This window comes from Aureobasidium pullulans, assembly GCF_000721785.1.
Source record: "Aureobasidium pullulans EXF-150 unplaced genomic scaffold scaffold_22, whole genome shotgun sequence".
In the NCBI taxonomy this organism is placed as follows: domain Eukaryota; kingdom Fungi; phylum Ascomycota; class Dothideomycetes; order Dothideales; family Saccotheciaceae; genus Aureobasidium; species Aureobasidium pullulans.
The window spans coordinates 80,879-99,161 of NW_021941042.1; the positions used below are offsets into that span (position 1 = coordinate 80,879).

At 50.9% G+C, this 18,283-nt stretch overlaps 6 protein-coding genes across 6 annotated transcripts; 3 read left to right on the forward strand and 3 right to left on the reverse strand.

The window, feature by feature from the left end:
- Window positions 1–163: 163 nt before the first annotated feature.
- M438DRAFT_280849 (uncharacterized protein) lies at window positions 164–1,649 on the forward strand (the record flags this gene model as incomplete). Its single annotated transcript, XM_029901193.1, has 3 exons — window positions 164–428; window positions 476–580; window positions 628–1,649. 3 exons carry the CDS (start codon window positions 164–166, stop codon window positions 1,647–1,649), a joined length of 1,392 nt encoding a protein of 463 aa, XP_029756990.1.
- Window positions 1,650–1,888: 239 nt separating this feature from the next.
- On the reverse strand, window positions 1,889–3,100 carry M438DRAFT_303444 (uncharacterized protein; the record flags this gene model as incomplete). Its single annotated transcript, XM_029902161.1, has 1 exon — window positions 1,889–3,100. A coding segment is annotated over one exon (1,212 nt), but the record flags the coding sequence as incomplete, so codon positions are not given.
- Window positions 3,101–4,835: 1,735 nt separating this feature from the next.
- On the forward strand, window positions 4,836–6,034 carry M438DRAFT_338485 (uncharacterized protein; the record flags this gene model as incomplete). The annotated part of the gene is made up of 2 exons (XM_029904127.1): window positions 4,836–4,848; window positions 5,592–6,034. 2 exons carry the CDS (start codon window positions 4,836–4,838, stop codon window positions 6,032–6,034), a joined length of 456 nt encoding a protein of 151 aa, XP_029756992.1.
- A 616-nt stretch (window positions 6,035–6,650) lies between these two features.
- On the reverse strand, window positions 6,651–9,666 carry M438DRAFT_368270 (uncharacterized protein). Its single transcript, XM_029908030.1, has 6 exons — window positions 9,263–9,666; window positions 8,398–9,207; window positions 8,195–8,346; window positions 7,961–8,140; window positions 7,559–7,897; window positions 6,651–7,505 (listed from the first exon to the last, which is right to left on the reverse strand). The coding sequence occupies exons 1-6, from the start codon at window positions 9,413–9,415 to the stop codon at window positions 6,848–6,850; spliced, it is 2,292 nt and encodes a 763-aa protein (XP_029756993.1). The 5' UTR covers window positions 9,416–9,666; the 3' UTR covers window positions 6,651–6,847.
- Window positions 9,667–9,827: 161 nt separating this feature from the next.
- On the reverse strand, window positions 9,828–14,496 carry M438DRAFT_325383 (uncharacterized protein). Its single transcript, XM_029903091.1, has 3 exons — window positions 13,527–14,496; window positions 13,014–13,473; window positions 9,828–12,837 (listed from the first exon to the last, which is right to left on the reverse strand). The coding sequence occupies exons 1-3, from the start codon at window positions 14,217–14,219 to the stop codon at window positions 10,034–10,036; spliced, it is 3,957 nt and encodes a 1,318-aa protein (XP_029756994.1). The 5' UTR covers window positions 14,220–14,496; the 3' UTR covers window positions 9,828–10,033.
- A 248-nt stretch (window positions 14,497–14,744) lies between these two features.
- M438DRAFT_325386 (uncharacterized protein) lies at window positions 14,745–17,567 on the forward strand. Its single transcript, XM_029903092.1, has 4 exons — window positions 14,745–15,011; window positions 15,069–15,256; window positions 15,307–17,280; window positions 17,342–17,567. The coding sequence occupies exons 1-4, from the start codon at window positions 14,816–14,818 to the stop codon at window positions 17,426–17,428; spliced, it is 2,445 nt and encodes an 814-aa protein (XP_029756995.1). The 5' UTR covers window positions 14,745–14,815; the 3' UTR covers window positions 17,429–17,567.
- Window positions 17,568–18,283: the final 716 nt, after the last annotated feature.

Below are 18,283 nucleotides of genomic sequence, written 5' to 3' on the forward strand. Positions count from 1 at the left end.
AGCACCGAGAGCCTTCCCCACACGCCACACACACTGCGTCACTAAGCCACAGCCATCAGCCACATCCAATCAAACCCTGCAAACAATTTCGGCGTGGAAGAGCATGTGAAAGACCGTGATGAATATTCCTTGACCCATCACATATTCCGTCAAATTGCAACAGATGGCAGAGGAAATGTTCAGACCTCCAGTCAACCGCGCTATGCGTGTCCTGGACCGCTCCTTCTTTCAAAAGAAAATTCCCGTCTCTGCTGCTCGCGTTGTCGACAACAAAACTATCTCAAAATGCAGATCAGAACTATTCCGCTCGAAAGACGCCTTGTTGCTTGAGAGATACCAGATTGTGAGACCTGATCCTACTGAGACTGACGCCAAAGCCGGCAAAAAGTGCATCTTGTTGAGGCCGCAAGTCGACGACAAGGGTAATTGTTGGTCACCATCAATACCTCCAGATTGTCCACTAAAACTTCATCAGGTGCCGATTATCCCTGGAGCAAGACTGTAGCGGAACTTGAGAAGTCAAACATGATCAACATCGTACCTTATGAGATCAATCTTGACTACGACTACTGGGATTATCGTACGCACATCAAATTCCATCCATACCGCAACTACTAAATCAAGCAGAGGACATTGCCAGCGCTGTGCTGCCGCAGAGCGAAGAGCACGATGAGATTCCCTCCGGTTTTACTCTCGTCGGTCATGTTGCACATTTGAACCTCCGCGAGCAATATATGCCATACAAAAACATTATCGGCGAGATCTTGGTCGACAAGAACCCCGCCGTCAGGACTGTTATCAACAAGATTGACGACGTTGGTGAGGAAAGTGAATACCGCACCTTCAAGTACGAGGTACTTGCTGGACCCGACGACATGGATGTCGAGATCCGCGAAGCCGACTGCACATTCAAATTCAACTACGCAAAAGTCTATTGGAACAGCAGACTCAACACCGAACACCAGAGACTCGTCGATGCCTTCGAAAAGGGCCAAGCTGTCTGCGACGTCATGGCTGGCATTGGGCCATTCGCTGTGCCAGCTGGCAAGAAGGGCGTCTTCGTGTGGGCCAACGACCTCAATCCTGATAGTCACGAGAGCATGCTTGATGCCATCAGCCGCAACAAGGTCCAGAAGTTTGTAAAGCCGTTCAATGAAGACGGCCATGTGTTCATCAAGGAAGCCGCTCGTAAGCTACTGAAGACCGAACATGAGGTTCAGATTCTTGCAAAGCAATCTCGTACAGAGGCCAAGGAGACGAAAGCGCCGCCAAAGGTCCTCAGGACTGTCAAACAGCCAAAGGTCTTCTCTCACTACGTTATGAACCTACCTGCAACTGCCATCGAGTTCTTGCCCGCATTCTCTGGTCTGTACACTGAAGAGGACAGAAAGCTGCTTCCTGCCGGCTTCAAACTTCCTATGATTCACGTTTACTGCTTCGACACCAAGAGCGACGATAACGTACAAGAAGGCATCAGCATCTGCAAGAAAATCTCAGAGCAGATTGGCTTCGAAGTCACACCGCAAACTCCCGAGCTCAGCATCTTCGATGTCAGAGATGTTGCTCCCAAAAAGAGAATGTTCTGTGCTTCTTTCCGCCTCCCCGAAGAAGTTGCTTTCAGACCTAGACAGTCTTTGCCTACAAGGTGAGATCAAAAAGTCCTTTCTCACGACCGCGTTGCTATTATACGTACTATATATCATCAATTTGCACAAATCCTTCCGACACCCATATCTCGCTGCGGACGCCCTGAAGCCCAAACTCAAAAAGGGGACAGCACCCGTGCACATCCGATCATCTACGTGAGCATATCCAAAAGAAAAAAGGCCTCATCGCCTAAAAGTATTATTCAACAAACCGTCGGCATTCAGTATCCCCGGCGTTCACGTCTTTCATGCTCGACCTCGTCTTCTGGGTCTTCAAATGGCGACCTCACGCGGATGTCATCCTCCGTCGACGACCTTCGACTGATCACATACTCGGCAGGACCTGTGCTTCGTCTAGCTGGCCTTGCCTCATAGACACTGGCATTGCTAGAATACAATGTGCTAGCAAACGATCGTTGAGATGGAGACCTCGCGATATCTACAGCGTTGCTGTCAGAGAACGGCGAGGCTAGATGTGCAATGGGTGAGACCGGCGATATTGGGGACACCGGTCCATGAGGCGCGTAGTTGGTGACTATACTGGGCTGACGGCGCTCTGAAGATGTGTGGCTCAACATACTTCTTGCACGGTAGGGAGGTGGTGGGTCTTCGGACGTGGCAGCCGAATGCACCGAGAACGTGTCCAGTCCAGTGAAGTAAGTCGGATTCTGAGGCGAAGTTATGACGAGCCGAGGATGCTGTGGAGTTGCCATCGCTTCGTCAATGGGCGATAGCATTGTTGTCACCAGAGTCGGCGGTGGGGCGTTCGAATCCACCTTCTTCTCTGACACTTTCTCCACCATCGCCGGTGCTCCAACAGGGTCCTTGGTGGCAGCTTCGTTGCCAACAACTGGCGTGGTTGTAGTAGCAGCACGCCTACGTCGTCTGCGCAGGCAGGTCAAGAACACAAGACCACTGACAAGCAGAATGACGATTGGCACAACAACTCCTGCAATGATCGTTGTGTTCGGCCCGTGATGAGCCTTCTGCTGCGCCTGTAGACCAGGAGATAAGCTCGTAGGGTCGGTCTCGATGGAGCTTGCGGTATTGCTTGATGCTGGGGAGTATGAGTGCCAGCCTGACTGCCAGGCTGACTGAGTCCGGCTTATACTGGTTGTCATGGTCGGTAAAGTTTGTTGTGCGGATGTCACTTGAGACGTGGACTCGGTCGGTGAGGTAGTTCCACTATCAGTCAATGATTGAGCATCACCATCTGAGGCGCTCGCTTTTGCGGCCGTGGCACTCTCCAAGGTCGTTGTCAAAAAGCCAAAAGGAAGATTCGTGGCCGTCACGAAGGCCGATGCAGCATCTTTGTCGTTATCATCGTCACTGGACCGCTGTGCGTCATCATCAGATGAAGCAGTCTGCGAAGCTTGTGCAGGCGAGTATTTCGACGAGAAGTAGGAGATACGCTCCGAAACCCAGCTTGGCTGCTCCTGGCGGGCGATGATCATTTTCGACAACGTTCAACCTCAAGCAGCAATGCACGACTTTTCAAGTTGGGGAAGACGAAGTCAACGTCGAGGTGAGAAAGAAGAAAAGATGATGAGAAGATGAGACATCAGCCGTCTTACTGTTCTTACCTTGAGCTGTGGTCGACCTCTCCTCACTCATGCGGCTAGGTACATGCGGAGCAGCAAGTGGGGTTCCGATCTCCCGTCACAGCTCCAGCGCCGATCGGTCTTGTCATCCATCGTATCACATTGGAAGTTCATCCTCAAGAATTGACCTCGCAACTGCATTCATTCATCCTATATTTGTTTGCCATCGAAACTGCTGACATTGATGCTATCTCTTCATCTCGGTCCGAGATACCTTCCTCCGCAATGCACACCAAGGAACACCTCCCAGCTGTCAGCATACTCAGAGATTCACAATGACCGACTGCACGCCTCACTCTTGTGCTCACGGTATTTACGTGTGAGTACCCTACTCGTCAGGCTCTGATCTGTTTTCAACACAGCCTCCTGTCTATTTATGCTGCAGTGCAGCAAGGCCGTCCCGACTCAGTTGGGCCAGCCTTGCGCAAACATGCAACAAGCATCGGCGGATGAATTGACCGATTGTACCTCGACTTGTACACTTATCAAATCGACCCACATACTCCCAAGCTCTTAAATTCTATTTCCTGATTACTAGGTCTATAGCCATGTCGTCAGTTTACTCATATTTCGGAGACACGCACCGCTATCGGTTGGGTTGTCATCCGCCGAGCTCAAGCAAGACAAAGGCACATAGTAAGATCTATGCAAGTGGTCGAGAAACTTGCAGAGAGTTCGGGCTATAGCTCTACATCATCAACCTCGCGACTGCATCTTCAACCGGAGAGCCTGACCTATCGTCATCTTTGGCTTTTTTCCTCGTGGTGTCGAGGGACTTCCGAATTTCCTGAAGCGTTCGCTGACAGTCCTTCCAAGTTCTCAACGATGGTCATACACCTGTATCTGAACCAAGCTCAACTTCGGAAAACATCCTTTGGTTCCAGGGTCTTTCTTCAACATTCTAACTTCCCAACCTTAAGTCTGGGCTCAGAAGTATCGAAGGGTTATTTCTCAGTTCTTTGTCCAGATCCATGCAGGTATCGATTGATCTACGATTTATCGTCCGAATGGTTCTCCGTAATTCAGGATACCGGCTTCCTGTCGACTCTTGTGTCACTCTGGCAGTCTCAAAGAGTGCTCACATGGATTGATATTCTTCTTCGTGGCGTTGCCAGACCTGCAAAAGTGGTCTGATTTCAGGTTCGGTATCCATCACGGCCTTGGTGAAGGTCCGCTTATCCCAATCCCAGACATGTGTGGGAATGCGATTCGCTCTGGTGATTATCACGCGTGGAGTGGCGGACTAATCGCGTCTCTTCAACCGTGTCTTGTTGTGGCTCGCGACTTGCCCGTTAATGCTCTCCTTCATTCTCGCAATGTCATCTTCGTGCGAACCTTAGCGGTCAAGAGCAAAATCGACATTCATCAAATGTTTCCGTGGCAGCAGGTCCAGAACACGAGACCATGGCATATCGCATATTGGAGAGCTTATCAACAACTTGCAACCTCTCCAAAGCGGTTGCATGGGTAAGTTTTTTCTCCAGAGCGGTGTCATAGAAGCGAACGCCCTCCCGCTCTGATTGTTGGAGGTAGCATTCTTCGACTTTGAGAATCAGGAACTTGAATGTCTGGCCCATGTGGAAACAGAATGAGCGACTTTGGTAATCACGTCCGGATGCCATCGGACCTAAGTTCCGAGCTACTTCTCCACAAGGTATTCAGCCTCATACATGGCTTCCAAAACACGACCCCGGTTACGTGTGACGTTGTAGTGCCCCTCCAACCTAGAGTTGTGAGCGACGAGGATGACCCGGTAGTTTCACATAATCAAAAGACCAAGCGGTGAGCTCTTGAACGACATTTGCAAGCATTCTCGTTTGCCAGGAGAGATTGCGCTTCGTCCACCACCCGGCTCTCAGTGCTTTTGTTGGCAATCAGGTCTCGTCTCAAGGCTCGCATATCAATCTTGGGACATACCAAGAATTCGTCGGAAGAAATGGCATGGGAAGTTATAGTGTAAATTCACAAATTACTGCAAACTCGTTTGTCGGCGAAATACTTCGCGTGTGGCACAGCTATCGATACAACGCGGGTAATCTATCCATAGTGGAAATATCACATATCAAGCCAGCGGGTGATTGCGCGTCAACGCCCTCGCAACTCGAAGAGTTCTCCTTCTTGATCCTGCACCAATCCCGCAACACTCTACAATCATTCGTGTCACCGACATCATAACTGTCTCCACCAATCCAAGTCAGCATGATCGCACGACTAGCCTGGATTCCACATACAGATTGCAAGCCGCCTACCTCCCTCTGCCGACCTGTCAAAACTCTGGCTGATGCCTAAACCCGGGACTAAACTGAGCTCTTCTCCGAACAAGAAAGACTAAACATCATCAAAGTCTTTGAGCTCTCCCTATCAGCTACGGACTTTGCTCCTGAACAAACTTGGGGAGACCGAATTGAAGATCGTGGAGCTCAAGTCACCTTCTCGGCACTTGGACAACAAGCACCGGTCAGAGAGAAAGAACACTGGGACCCGGATTTCGCTAAACGCAAAGTCATTCAAGCCGACCTTCGAACACGTCTGCCGGGATTGTCCATCAACATGGGCGGAGCCACATCGATCGATATTACCAGGAAAGGAGTGGACAAGGGTTATGGATTGAAGAAGCTGCGCGATACTAGTGGCATCCCTCTCGAGCAGATGATGTTTATCGGTGATGCCCTTTTTTCGGGTGGAAACGATTACCCAGCTAAGGAGATCGGACTGGAAACAATCAGGGTGAAAAACTTGGATGGTACACTTGCTGCTATCGCTGCGATCGTGGCTTGCCTCAAATAGGAGATTAAAAAAAAACCCCTATACATCCATGACCGACGCCGAAGATCATCTCAGCCAAGTTGCAACAATAATTGAGATACAACAAAGCTCAGCATAATCATTTCACGTCTCCAAAAACCCCTCAACTAGGATGACATAACTACACAACAGTCTTACAAAAATCCTTGTCTAAACCATATATCCCCCTAACCCCTCGACATACATTAGTATTTCCATCTCCGTCCACATACCTACAAGCATGAAATCATCCTTACAAACCCCTCTTTCCTAGAATGGACTTTAGCTAATCCAAACATACCTAATCCCCAAAATCCCTGATCATCCATCATCTCTAAATCCACCTACGTAACGATATCTGTACGAAAATGTTCGGGAAAAAGTCTGCTGGATGCTTGTTGTTTGAACAAACACTAGTACAATTTGAAAGATGACTTATTAACGCTACCATCGTACTTAGTATTCTTGCTCAGGCGTCTTCGAGAAGATAAAGGCCAACGAAAACACAATCCAGATTTGGGGGTCGCGTTCATTTTATAGCTGGGCGGGATGGTATAGCGCAGTCATTTTGCATTTGTTCTGCGAAATTGTCTTCGAAGAGAATACGGAAAGTTGGGTAGGGGGAGGATTGTTATTGCATGGTGAGGGGTGAAATGTGCCTTTCTGATATCTTACATGATTGGTCCTAGGATGACCAGGTATGCATTGAACAAAGCTATGGAAAGAAACAAAAGTCTTATTGAGAAGTCCACTGTTAGGTTTCTCAAGACGCACAAGACTTATCTGTAAAATGTGATTAGAGTTAAATAATCCGCATTACTTGCTAATCTTCCCTTCCTCCTCGTCCACGGCAAGTTTCTCCCACTTCCTGATCAAATCCTCCATCATCACACTTTCCCCGACTTTCGCCTCTTTGGCAATGACATAATTGGGCCAACAAGAACTCAACATCTCCGCATCACTTTTACTCCACGCCGTATCCGCAACCTTTTCCAACATCGTCTCGATAACCCCCGGCAATTGGATTCCAGTATTTTTGGCCGTCAAATGTAGCATTCTGGCCATTCCGCGCGCCCACAGGAGCTGCATGCCGGCGCCGAGGAGGCAGCGAAATGCTTCTTTGAAAGAGGCGGTGGAGGATGGGGTGGAGAGGTCTTGGAGGAGGGTGAAGCAGGCTATGCCGTTGGCTTGGACGAAATAGGGAGGGATAATTTTGAGACCGTAGTGGTGGCGGAAATTGCCCATTTTTAGGGCCATGTCTTGGGCGGTGGTTATGGCGCGGGCGCGCATGGTGTGAGCGAAAAGGGCTTGCGAATCTATATCGAGTTGAGTTCTCGGGGCATAGTACGGATATTGGTTTTCTGAGGCGGAGGTTGATGGTTCTGTCGGTGGTGGTTGTGGTGGTGAGGTTTGGGCGTCGCCGAGGGGTTGGTATAGGGAGTGTAATGCGATTGTCACGCTAGCGTAGCAGGAACTGAGATGATACTGTTAGCAGCCTGCGAATGTGTAATAGATGGTAAAACTCACTAGAGATCATACACTGGTCCTGGCAGGCGTCCGTGGAATTGGAGACTTTCTGGTAATGACTCTTTCCATACCAGCATCTCTTGTGTCAATTGGTCAACGTGATTGAAGAAGTATGGGTCACTTCGATCTGAAGCGTACAGAAGACGCTGGGCTCGCCAGGTCAACTGAAGCAGTCGGCAATTCTGTATGAACATAATGTTCTTGTCGAGATAGTCGCTCTTGTTATGCAATGGATACCCGGTCCAGGTTGTTGTGAGAGGGGCTAGCTCAGACAGTGTAGGAAGGTCTTCCTTGCATGTGGTATGCCATGCTGGTTGTAAAATAGTATTTGCGGTTGCCCTGTGTGTCGATAGTCAGTCAGAACTTCGGAGCCAATGATAAGCAGGTGGAGTTGGATCTTACATGTCACAGGCAAATGCACCCCACCCGACAGCTTTTCTTGCTCTCTGGTACTCTGTCTTTTCTTCTAACGTCGGTGTCGGTCCAGACGGGCGTTGCAGCGTGTTGGGTACATCTCGGCTGAGCTGTGTTAATACGGCGCAAGTGCTCACACCCAGCTTGTCTTTGCCTCTAATCACACAGCTGTTGTTTATGTCAGCAAACATCTGCAAACATCAGGGATGTGGAGATGCGTACTTGGCGAACAGGATACAAAGTGCTTGCACATTTCGGATGGACGCTCTTCCTTCTTCAAGATGCCAAAGTCGAAACGCCTCATCATGGAAGTGTTGACCCCGCGTCATGTAGTCATCTGGCTGGAAAAAAGCGCCTTCCTGTTCTGAGTAGAGCTGTCGGCCGATTAGTTTCCGAACAACCCTTTCTTGCAAAACGGAACTTACACAAGCGTAAGCCAGTACACTGTTGACCAGAAGTGGTGAGCAATATTCGGAGTTCAAGTCGCCAGATTGCATAGCTCGTATGAACAAGTCTTCTTCAAGGGGGCGAAAAAAGGGATTTACCCATTCAAGAAACAGAGAAATCAGATGGGACACAAACTCATCATCATCTGTAAGTGTGGTCCATGGTTTCGCAGGAACTCTGAAAGGAGGTTCCATGGGGGTCTTGCTGATGTCTTCATTATCTGGTTCGTCCATACTGGACCGTCCAGATTCAGAAGAAGAGCTCGTTTGATCACTGAGAAGATCTGCTATAGCTATTCGACGCTGTGGTGGCGGTTGTGTATAGCCCAGAAGATTCCTTATGCCTTTAAGGTCTGTCTGCTGTCCCCTGAGTTGCCGTAATAATGCAGCGTTCGGCAATCTTGCATTGGGGTTCCTCGCTACGGAGAAAGCGATGAAATCAACCATATCATCGAAAGAAGCATTCGACTGCATGAGGCTGCTCAACAAGACATGCTGTGCATGAAGCTCTGAGTTGAGTCTGGTTTGTATGATCATATCTCCATGTCTCATCTGTTGCAAGATTGTTTCCGGAGACTGTCCACTTCTTATGCGATTGTGGATCTCAAGACTTTTTTGACTGTCGGCAGAAGCAAGGATCCCGAACAGGGATTTTAGTGAGTTGTGGTCTTGTTCCATTTGTGCGTATTTTCGTTTCAAGGCTTGTCCGTGAGTTTCTGCCTTCCGTACCTCGTAGGTACATTGCTGGTTGTTTTCCACACAAAGCGGACATGGCTGCTCTCCATTACACTGGTTCAAGTCACATTAGTCCATTGAACTTACACTTCTGGGGCCTGATACTCACTTTTCGCCTTCTCTTTCTACAATACTCACAAGCTGCACCCACCAGCTTTTTCAACTTGGCGGGTTGCCATTGTGATACAGTCGGAGATGGCGCAGATGGAGCTATCTTTGTTTGACTTGAAGCCAGGGATGCCGGCAAGATGTTACGTCTCATGTTATAAGGTGTACTGGTAAGGAATAGACAAGCGATCAGGGTCCGCCAGGGTCCAGGATTGTCTCATTGATGGCGAGCTTTTGACAGCAGAGTCTGACTGCAGTATGGGATGACCGACAGGAGCGGCAAACCTCGAGAACCAGGTACGTGGCGCCGGGCGTGGATATAACAGTATCGATTCCTCGGACGACGTCAGTTCGCGTCGAAGGAGCTTGCTCCGAGTGTCTTGTGTCGACACGACTCGACGAAAGAAGTTGGAGGGGATGACGAGGATCTGCATCAGGGCCGGCAGGAACCGTTGGGTCTGGGCTGCTCGGATAAAGTTCAAACCTGCATGATCGAAGCTAAACGCGTGAGGAAAGACCTTAGCGCGAACGGGGTTCCATCCGCGAGATTGACGCTCGTGCGTGTTCACCACACCCTCGAACGGCGATTGGTCACATGAGGTGCATGTAATATGCAGAAGGCTTACAGGGCGCGGTGGTTCTCCACCTGGGTACTGGAGTATAAGAGCTGCTATGCTAAGAAGGGTAATCAATTGATAAGCAAAAGAAGATGTCGCAACACTCGGAGTAAAACGCTATTCCAAAAACATCGTCACCTGCAGACGTGATACTTTCACATGCGCGGAACAGACGCTCTTCCGTCATCGTATACGTATCTCGATGTATCACCATGCTGTCCATAGTCGTTTCTTGGTGGACCACCATATCCAGATTGGGGCCCAGGAGGACCACGAGAGGGAGGTTGCTCATAATACACGTACCTCGCATGCGGATCCTCTCTGGGATAGTAATCAGGCTGTTGGGGCGGGTAATCGTACATTGGAGGAGGGTGCCGCTCGATCACACGGACAACCTCGACAGGACGACCATACTGATCAACATATACTGTCTCTGGTCGTGGCTCGTAAGCGTAAGAAACAGGAGGAGGGTGCTCCATTCTGTACTCGGGACGAGAGTAGTAGTCTTGGTGTCCTGGACGAGAATCATATGTGTGACCATATGGTACAGGATCATGTCTTGGATACTCCAAAGGCTGTCCACGCGAGTCCACACGGACGTAATGGTCCTGCGGTGGAACAGACAGAGCAGAAGTTGTAGCTGTGTGCTGGCCGTACGGACCGCTGGCAGGAGTGCGTATAATCTGGGTGTAATCTTCGGAAGGCTCTACATCACCCCCACGATCGTGACGGCCATTCGAGCGAGTGTTGACTTCGCGAGGCAATTGTGATTGAGGCATTGGCACACGATTAGCCTCGAATGCGGCGCGGTTCTGACCTTGACTGTCTGTGATGGAGCCAGCGGCCCTGGGTACAGACGGGCTCCGTTCGGTTCTACCGGCAAGAGCCCTTTGAACCTCTGGGTCTGACGGTCGCAGTCTGCTAAGAGCTTCCAGGGTCTCGGGTGCGAGCTGAGTGAGATCGATCGAAGGCTGTTGGCGTTGACCGTCTCCGTGTGGTCTCTTACCATTTGAATTCGATCCTGGATTCCCACGTTCAATGAAAGCCGGGCGACGAGGGTCATACTCGTCTTCCGCGGCTTCTGGTAAGGCATCAGATTGTTCTTCAGATGTCTCGCCTTGAGCCAAATGAGCAGGAGGCTGTCCACCATTTCGTTTCTGTTTCTTGTTCTTCTTTTGACTCGCGCGACGATCTGATTTTGTTTCCTTCTTGGGAAGAGGCTTGAAGGATTCCTTGACCTCTCCAATGCGAGGTAATGGGTTAGGGAAAAGCTTGGGGAACACCTCTGCGATTATTCCAAGCTTTTCGTCATTCATACCAACAGCGATCAAGAGCTGGCGAATATTGTCGTCTTCCGGCAGTTCAATCATGTCTTCTTTATAGTCCAATCCAGCATCGTTTCCAAGATGAACTGTCTTGAAGTGTGTGATGAGAGAAGAAGTGTTGTAAAGTTTGTAGTCGGCGATGCGCTGTGCATAGGGTTTGAAAGCAAGCAGCCCATCAAGATTGCTCGATATACAAGTCATACAAGCCATACCGCTGGCGTCTTTGATGGGGCGCATCAGATCGTGATTGAGAAGAGCGTCGGTCAGCATGTCGAGAGACGGTTCGCTGCCAAACTGAGATTTGAACCTCTTGACAACGTGGTGTAGTATTGTGTGGACTCGAACACTCTCTTCCAGACCTTTGATTCCAGCAGTGAGGTCCCAGATCTCTCTTGCGACATTAGCAATTGTGTCGAGCTGATCCTGATACAGGCTTGCAGGGTTTGCTGCAGATGGATAGAAGTCATGTGGGTGATGAGGATCTGCCGGGGTGCCTGACTGTGCGTAAGGATAACCGTAAGGGGCGTAGCCTGCTTGCGCGTGCTGCGGGTAGCTTGGATAACCTGTTGACTCGTATGTCCCCGGTTCCGCATTCGCATGCCAACCGTGATGGTAAGAAGGGTGATCGGGATATGCGGGCTGAGCTGAGGGTGTGGAGCCGTTCAAGGGCTGGTGTTGACTGGGGTCGAGAGTCTCTGCGCCCTTCTTAGGTTGCTTCTGAGGCATAGTCGGATCAGGAGTAACGCCATTGCAGGGTTCGAGAGGAGACTCGTCCGGCCACTCAGCACTCTGCCAGTGAACAACAATGTTGCCTCTGCTGAAATCGGAAGTATGCTTTGCACCGTAATGTTGGATCATGCCCTCGAAGGCGTACGACTTGCCAGCAGACTTACACTCTGAGCAATGGAACAACTCCCGCATATACTTGTCCGTGTACGTCTTGACTTTTTGATCATACAGCCAACGCATGTTCTCTAGACTGACGAACCATGGATCGGACTCATCAGTCATATGGTCCAGGGAGAGATCATGCGGTCTCTCAACCTCAAGAAATCTGTTTCTGGCATAAAGCAAGACCTCAACAGCAAACTCGGGGCAATTTTCACGAGTGAGAACTTTGCCCTTCTTGTACTTGATACGAATAAGGTCGTCAGCATACATGCCTAGCTTCTTGCGTATAGGAGCTTGAGCTGCTTCGTATTGTCGTTGTAAGACAGCAGGATCAACAACAGGCTGGCTGTACATAGCGTGGTAAGCAGGATCAGGGATCGTCGCTTGAAGAGCACGCATCTGTTCTTCTCTCATGTACTCAATCTGCTCGGCAGTGTCTCGTTGAGCATAGAGGCGAGGCTTCAAAACCTCCCATGCGCTGTCTGTCAAGGGTGTTGTTATCTGCATAGCAGCGTGGAAAGACTCCATGTGCTGAAGAACGTTAGGCATGAGAGGCGGCTGAAACTCGTGATAGCAGCGTCTCTCGATGTCGGATCGTCTCAAGGCTTTTGCTTCGTTGATCTCCTTCATATTGCGAGGTGGCCGCCACTCTTTTTTGGTCGATTGTGGTGGACTCTGGGCTGTGGCGCTGGGTTGATTTCCAGAAGGAACAGCGACAACACGAGCGGGTAGAGGATGTTTCACTGTTGGATCACAATCAACGACTGTCACAATCTTTCGTAAATCATATTTAGGAAATGTTGGTGAAAGTGAAATTTGAGGCAAAGAAAAATGAGGATGCAGGACTTTAGAAACAGGTGATTGGGATCTTTGAAACAGACGATGAGAAAAGAAAATGCACCGGATGGTGAAAACTTACTTTGAGCTGAGGGAGGCGCAGGAAGCGACGTCGCACTCACTGAAGGGACTGCTTCTTCAGATACAGCAGTTGATGCAACAGCATCAGGAACCTCACTTATCATAGGAGCAGAATAAGGACGGAAATACTCCCTTAGCACTTTGGAGATGTCAGAGCCAAGAGGAAGCTGAGCTTCCCATCTCTCCCAGCGGGCAGCATCGGCCATTTGCTGTTTTCCAAGTAAAGGCAGACCCTTGACCCACTCTTCTGCGGCAGCATCGCCAAATTCCATGGCATTTTGGTGTTCTTGTTGAAGATCATCAATGTGTTTCTGCGAGTACACCTTAAACATGGTGCCCTTGATGGAAACAGCAGCCTGAGGTTGTAGAGTAGCAGGGATGTAATGCAGATCAGGAGTGCAAAAGGCATAGGGCAAGCCGGCCCTGAGAGGGTTGATTGGAGAGACAACAACAAGAACATCCTACACATGCATTAGACTGGTCATCGGCGGGGAAAGCAATGGCACAATACTACCTTTACTGAGTAAAGCCTGAAGCATTCGGAACAAAGACGAGCAGAGAAGGACCAAATAATACGCACGCCACCAGGTCCAGGACCAGCATCGAAAGGAGTTGAGGGCTGGATTTGCTGTTGTGGGAAAACGCCACAAGCTTGACAATCGCTGCCTCCAAGGAGCTGAAACATGTGCATCTCAGTAAATCCAGCAAGAGGTCGAGGGAGATTCGGAGCGAAGAGCTTCCGAGCGGAGGTCCAAATGGCCTCGCTGTCGATGAGTTTCAACCCATTTCGACGGAATGGCAGACGTATGCTCATGGAGCCGGTAAGATCGGTAAGATAGGAGTGGAACAAACGGTTCACACGCAAGCAGCGGCTCAGGTCGTCCGGAGTGAGATAGAGAAAGACATGCTGCCAGACTTCGGCAGGTAGGTTGGCGACAGGAGGGATGGCAGGTGAGAAATAACGTTCTGGGGTGAGTACAATCTTCCGCCTCTTTTGGGAATCGAGGATGTGATCCTCGCCGCCAAATCTACGCTTGCCTTTTGTCTGTGCCGGTAGTGGTACAGAATTATCATCATACATCGGGTCTGACGCTTGCGAGACAACTTGAAGGCGAGAACGCGAAGTCAAGTTGAGCTGCGACGACGTATCTACCTCTGCATACAAATCCGACGAAGCATCGGATGCTGGAGATTGAATGTAGGCCATAGCTGCAAAGTCGGTTGACAAAGCAAATCGGACTGTCAGTGGTTTTGTAAAAGTGTTGCTACTGTTACAGTGCAGAGAAAGTGGGCAGCAACTCTTGGTGGAGTTGATAGGGTGAGGTGAGATGATTGAGGGATAACAGAAAATAAACGCATGTACTTGCAGAGACAAGTAGCAGCCACTGAGAGTTGAGCAGAAGCAGCGCGCGGTCAAGGACAAAGACTTGATCTTTTGGCTGAAGATGCGACGCAACACAGGACAACAGGGGTGCAGGAAAGAACGAGAGCAGAAGGAAGAGGAGCTCGAAGGCTGGCCTGAGGAAGCCACGAATGCTGGAAAAGTTTGAGCCAATCAAAAGTGGTTTCAACGCCAAGCTTAAGGCTGTGTTACACGGCCACTTCCATGGTATTGCACGTGCATACGGAGTACGGAGCGGGCGGCGTACGGGGCTTTGAATTGCCGGCGGGTGACGTGCAAGCAAACGTACCCCCGCTGGCTGGGCAGCAGAGCATCAACTTAACAACCTGTCAAGTCTCTCACTTTCTGCGCTTTGAATCGATTCATTCTGCTCTCGACATATCACTAGCACATACGCCATCATGGCATCTCTCAACCTGTCAACCAATGGTCCCTCGATCAAGAGGAGCTACCAATCCATCGTAGACGGGCCAGCGCCGTCAGCTCCCTCGTCGACTTATGCTCAATGGGCCGTATACTCGGTCCAGGCTCCTCTCACAAGCGCCTTCCAGACAGACTCGAGCAAGGAGAGTGTACTGAAGGTCCAGACTACCGGAGGTGCGTAGATGACCAAGACCGACACAGCAGAGACACAAGCTGACTGGAAGACGACAGAGGGCGAGCTGGATGAGCTCCTCGAAGAGTTCTCGGACGGTCGCATTCAATTCGCCTTTGCCAAGCTCAAGGATCCCAACTCTGGCCTGCCCAAGTCGGTCCTGATCTCATGGTGCGGTGAGGGTGTTCCCGAGAGGACAAAGGGCTACTTCAACACTCACCGCGCCGCTGTATCCAAGCTGCTCCACGTACGTCTGACCATGTCCCCCTCACGCGGACAATGAGCTAAACCAACCAGGGCTACCACGTCGAAATCACAGCACGCTCCGAGAGCCATCTCAGCCCCGAAGGCATCATCGAGAAGGTCGCCAACGCATCCGGCGCCAAGTACGGCGGCGGCCCTTCGACTTCCGACTCGAGTTCGCGCGCGCCTCCCCCACCTGCTGCCACCAAGCCCGTCTTTATGCCCACGCGCACCGGCGGCTCCCTTCTCGCTTCGCGACCAAAGCCTGCAGCTCCCACAAATACTGACAACGATGGTTGGGGCGAGGACGCGCCTCAACTGTCGCGCAACACGCTACAAAAGGTGGAATCCGCATACAAGCCTACAAAGGTCAACATGGCCGAACTCACCAGCCAGAAGCAACAGCCTTCGCGCTTCCAGCCTGCTCCGAGAGAGGAATCCGGTAGTGACGTTGTCAAGGGCGGCTACCAACCAATCGGCAAAGTCGACATCAACGCCATCCGTAGCCAGGCAAGGGAACAAAAAGATGACAGACCCACTATTGTCAAGGGAGCTTACGAGCCCGTTGGAAAAGTCGACATTGCTGCCATTCGCGCAAAGGCTCAAGGTGCTCCATCGCCCGCTCCTACTCCCGTGAGTCAGACCCGTACCGGTGACGATGAAGATGAGGCACCCAAGTCTCTGGCAGACCGCTCAGCTGCTTTCAGCCAGTCTGGCCGTTTGAGTGAGATGCCCAAGCCCAAGGTCGCCAACCGTTTCGGCTCTTCCACAAGCTCGTTCGCTGGTACCAAGGCTCCCACTCCTGTAGGCTTCGGTGTCCCGCCACCAGCTGCTTCTGCGCCCATCGGTGCAGCCAGTAAGAACTTTGCTAGCACAGATGGCAAGTCTCCTGCTCAACTGTGGGCCGAGAAGAAGGCTCGTGAGCGCGGTCTTAGTGGTGCAGGCGAAACCGCTCCTCCTCCACCAGCTGCTGCCGCTTCGCCTATTCAAAAGCAAACTAGTGGTGCATGGCAGAGTGGCTACACTGGCAAGTCTTGGGCTCCCGTCACGACCGATCGCACCGGTACTAGCAACATCAGCGCTCAGAAGACGGGACAGAGCGACGTCAGATCTCCGGAGCGTGAGACTGAACCCGAGCTCCCATCTGGTGGTGTCAGCGCTCTCAAGGACCGTTTCAAGAACGCTGCTCCTATGGGTGCTTCCAACGTTGGTGACGATGACTCTCCCGCACCTCCTATGCCTCCTCCGATGGACTTCTCTAGCAAGCCCAACGCCGGTCCTGCCAGCCGTGCAATTCCTCCTCCTCCCCAGCGTCAAGAGGAAGAAGACGAAAGACCCGAGGAGGAACACATCAGCCTTCCCCCTCCTCCCACTCAACACCGTAGCCCCACTCCTTCACCTCCCAGCTCTCCTATCCGTGTCGCTATGCCCGTTGCTCGTAGCGCACCTGTAGAACCTATGGAGGCTCCGGAAGAGCGCTTTTCACCTCCTCCCATGCCAACATCATCCCTCTCAAATGCCGCCTCGGCTGCTGCATCACACATGCGCGATGAGCCTGAAGATGACCACGAAGATCATGCACGTGCTGCTGCCGAGGAAGCTTCCGCCACTACCTTCGGTGCCGACGCTGCTGCTAATGCCAACCCTGGCGCTGGTGTCGCTGGTAAGCGCGCTCTTGTCCAATACGACTATGAAAAGGCCGAGGACAACGAGATTGAGCTCCGCGAAGGCGAGTATGTCGAGAACATTGAGATGGTCGACGAGGATTGGTGGATGGGTCAGAACTCGCAGGGCGAGACTGGTTTGTTCCCATCAAACTATGTCGAGATTGTGGAGGATGACGATGCCGCTGCTGGAGGTGCTGCTGCCCCGCCACCTCCTGCTCCTGCTCGTGATGAGCCTGCTGCAGCTCCCGCTCCTTCTGCCTCCGCAGCCGCTGGCGGTCAAACCGCCACTGCACAATACGACTACGATGCCGCAGAGGACAACGAGTTGAGCTTCCCCGACGGCGCGAAGATCACCGATGTGGTAAGCTTGAATCACTTCCTTGATCCAAACCAAAGGGACGATGCTAACGAGATCAAAACAGGAATTCCCCGACGAGGACTGGTGGTTTGGACATTACAACGGCCAACAAGGTCTTTTCCCTGCCAACTACGTCGAGCTGGACCAGTAGATTTGCGAGCGCGTGTTGTTGTCACCGTCGCGTACTATTACGAGAAGACGGTCGTCGGTATGGTAGACATAAGCGCTGCGAAGTATCTTCTTCTTTGTCTTGCAAAAAAAAGAAATACGACAGATTTTTTTTCCCATCCTTCTTCTTTGATGTTTCCTTTGACTGTTGTGATATGATGATGGTGATGATCATTCTGGGATGAGAGCAGTCATCTCGTGTATAATCTGGGCCGTGTAAATCATGCCGTGGAAACGCAGAGTGCTTTTTTCCGCTCCGGAAGAGTAGTTGTTCCGGTGGAGAGCTCTGTGCAGAAAATGTATACGGAAGAGCCCCATTGCTTGTCTTGCCAACACCGTACCCCCCGTCAAACAGCATCATCATCAAAAAAGCACAATACTTTTCCAACTGCCGCAACGAAAATTCAGTGAGAGGCGACTGACCACGCGCACTCTTTCCCCGGATATGCATTCGTTGTCAACAAAACCTTTGCTGCAATCTCGGTATGTGTTGTAATATCACCCGGCCTCGCCAATGAAGGTTGGCAATCTCGCCCTGTAAATCTTTCTTATCTCGTGTGATAAAGCGGTAACTGGAAGTGGTACACAGATTCAGTGTACCAAGAGCTGTACAGTTCTCCGATGGATATAGTCGAGTGTGGGACTTGGTGGGAACGATGGCGATCAGATGCGGTTGGGCGGGCGAAGACGAAGAGGAAGACACTGCAAGAGTAAGAGTAGGATGTACTTGAACTCTCGATGAAAGGTCGATTTATTTGATATCAAATCACACTACTCATAAAAACGAAAAGATACAAGCGTGGGAAGACGGGAGGTGCAAAGATACAAAGATACAAAG

Coding starts and splice junctions, on each gene's coding strand:
- M438DRAFT_368270 (XM_029908030.1), bottom strand. CDS start 9,415: ATGAGACGTAACATCTTGCCGGCATCCCTGGCTTCAAGTCAAACAAAG. Junction 9,208..9,262: donor GTAGAAAGAGAAGGCGAAAA/GTGAGTATCAGG, acceptor GACTTGAACCAG/TGTAATGGAGAGCAGCCATG. Junction 7,898..7,960: donor GGTGCATTTGCCTGTGACAT/GTAAGATCCAAC, acceptor ATCGACACACAG/GGCAACCGCAAATACTATTT.
- M438DRAFT_325383 (XM_029903091.1), bottom strand. CDS start 14,219: ATGGCCTACATTCAATCTCCAGCATCCGATGCTTCGTCGGATTTGTAT. Junction 13,474..13,526: donor TCAGGCTTTACTCAGTAAAG/GTAGTATTGTGC, acceptor ATGCATGTGTAG/GATGTTCTTGTTGTTGTCTC. Junction 12,838..13,013: donor TGCGCCTCCCTCAGCTCAAA/GTAAGTTTTCAC, acceptor GTGATCCAACAG/TGAAACATCCTCTACCCGCT.
- M438DRAFT_325386 (XM_029903092.1), top strand. CDS start 14,816: ATGGCATCTCTCAACCTGTCAACCAATGGTCCCTCGATCAAGAGGAGC. Junction 15,012..15,068: donor GAAGGTCCAGACTACCGGAG/GTGCGTAGATGA, acceptor GGAAGACGACAG/AGGGCGAGCTGGATGAGCTC. Junction 17,281..17,341: donor GCGCGAAGATCACCGATGTG/GTAAGCTTGAAT, acceptor AGATCAAAACAG/GAATTCCCCGACGAGGACTG.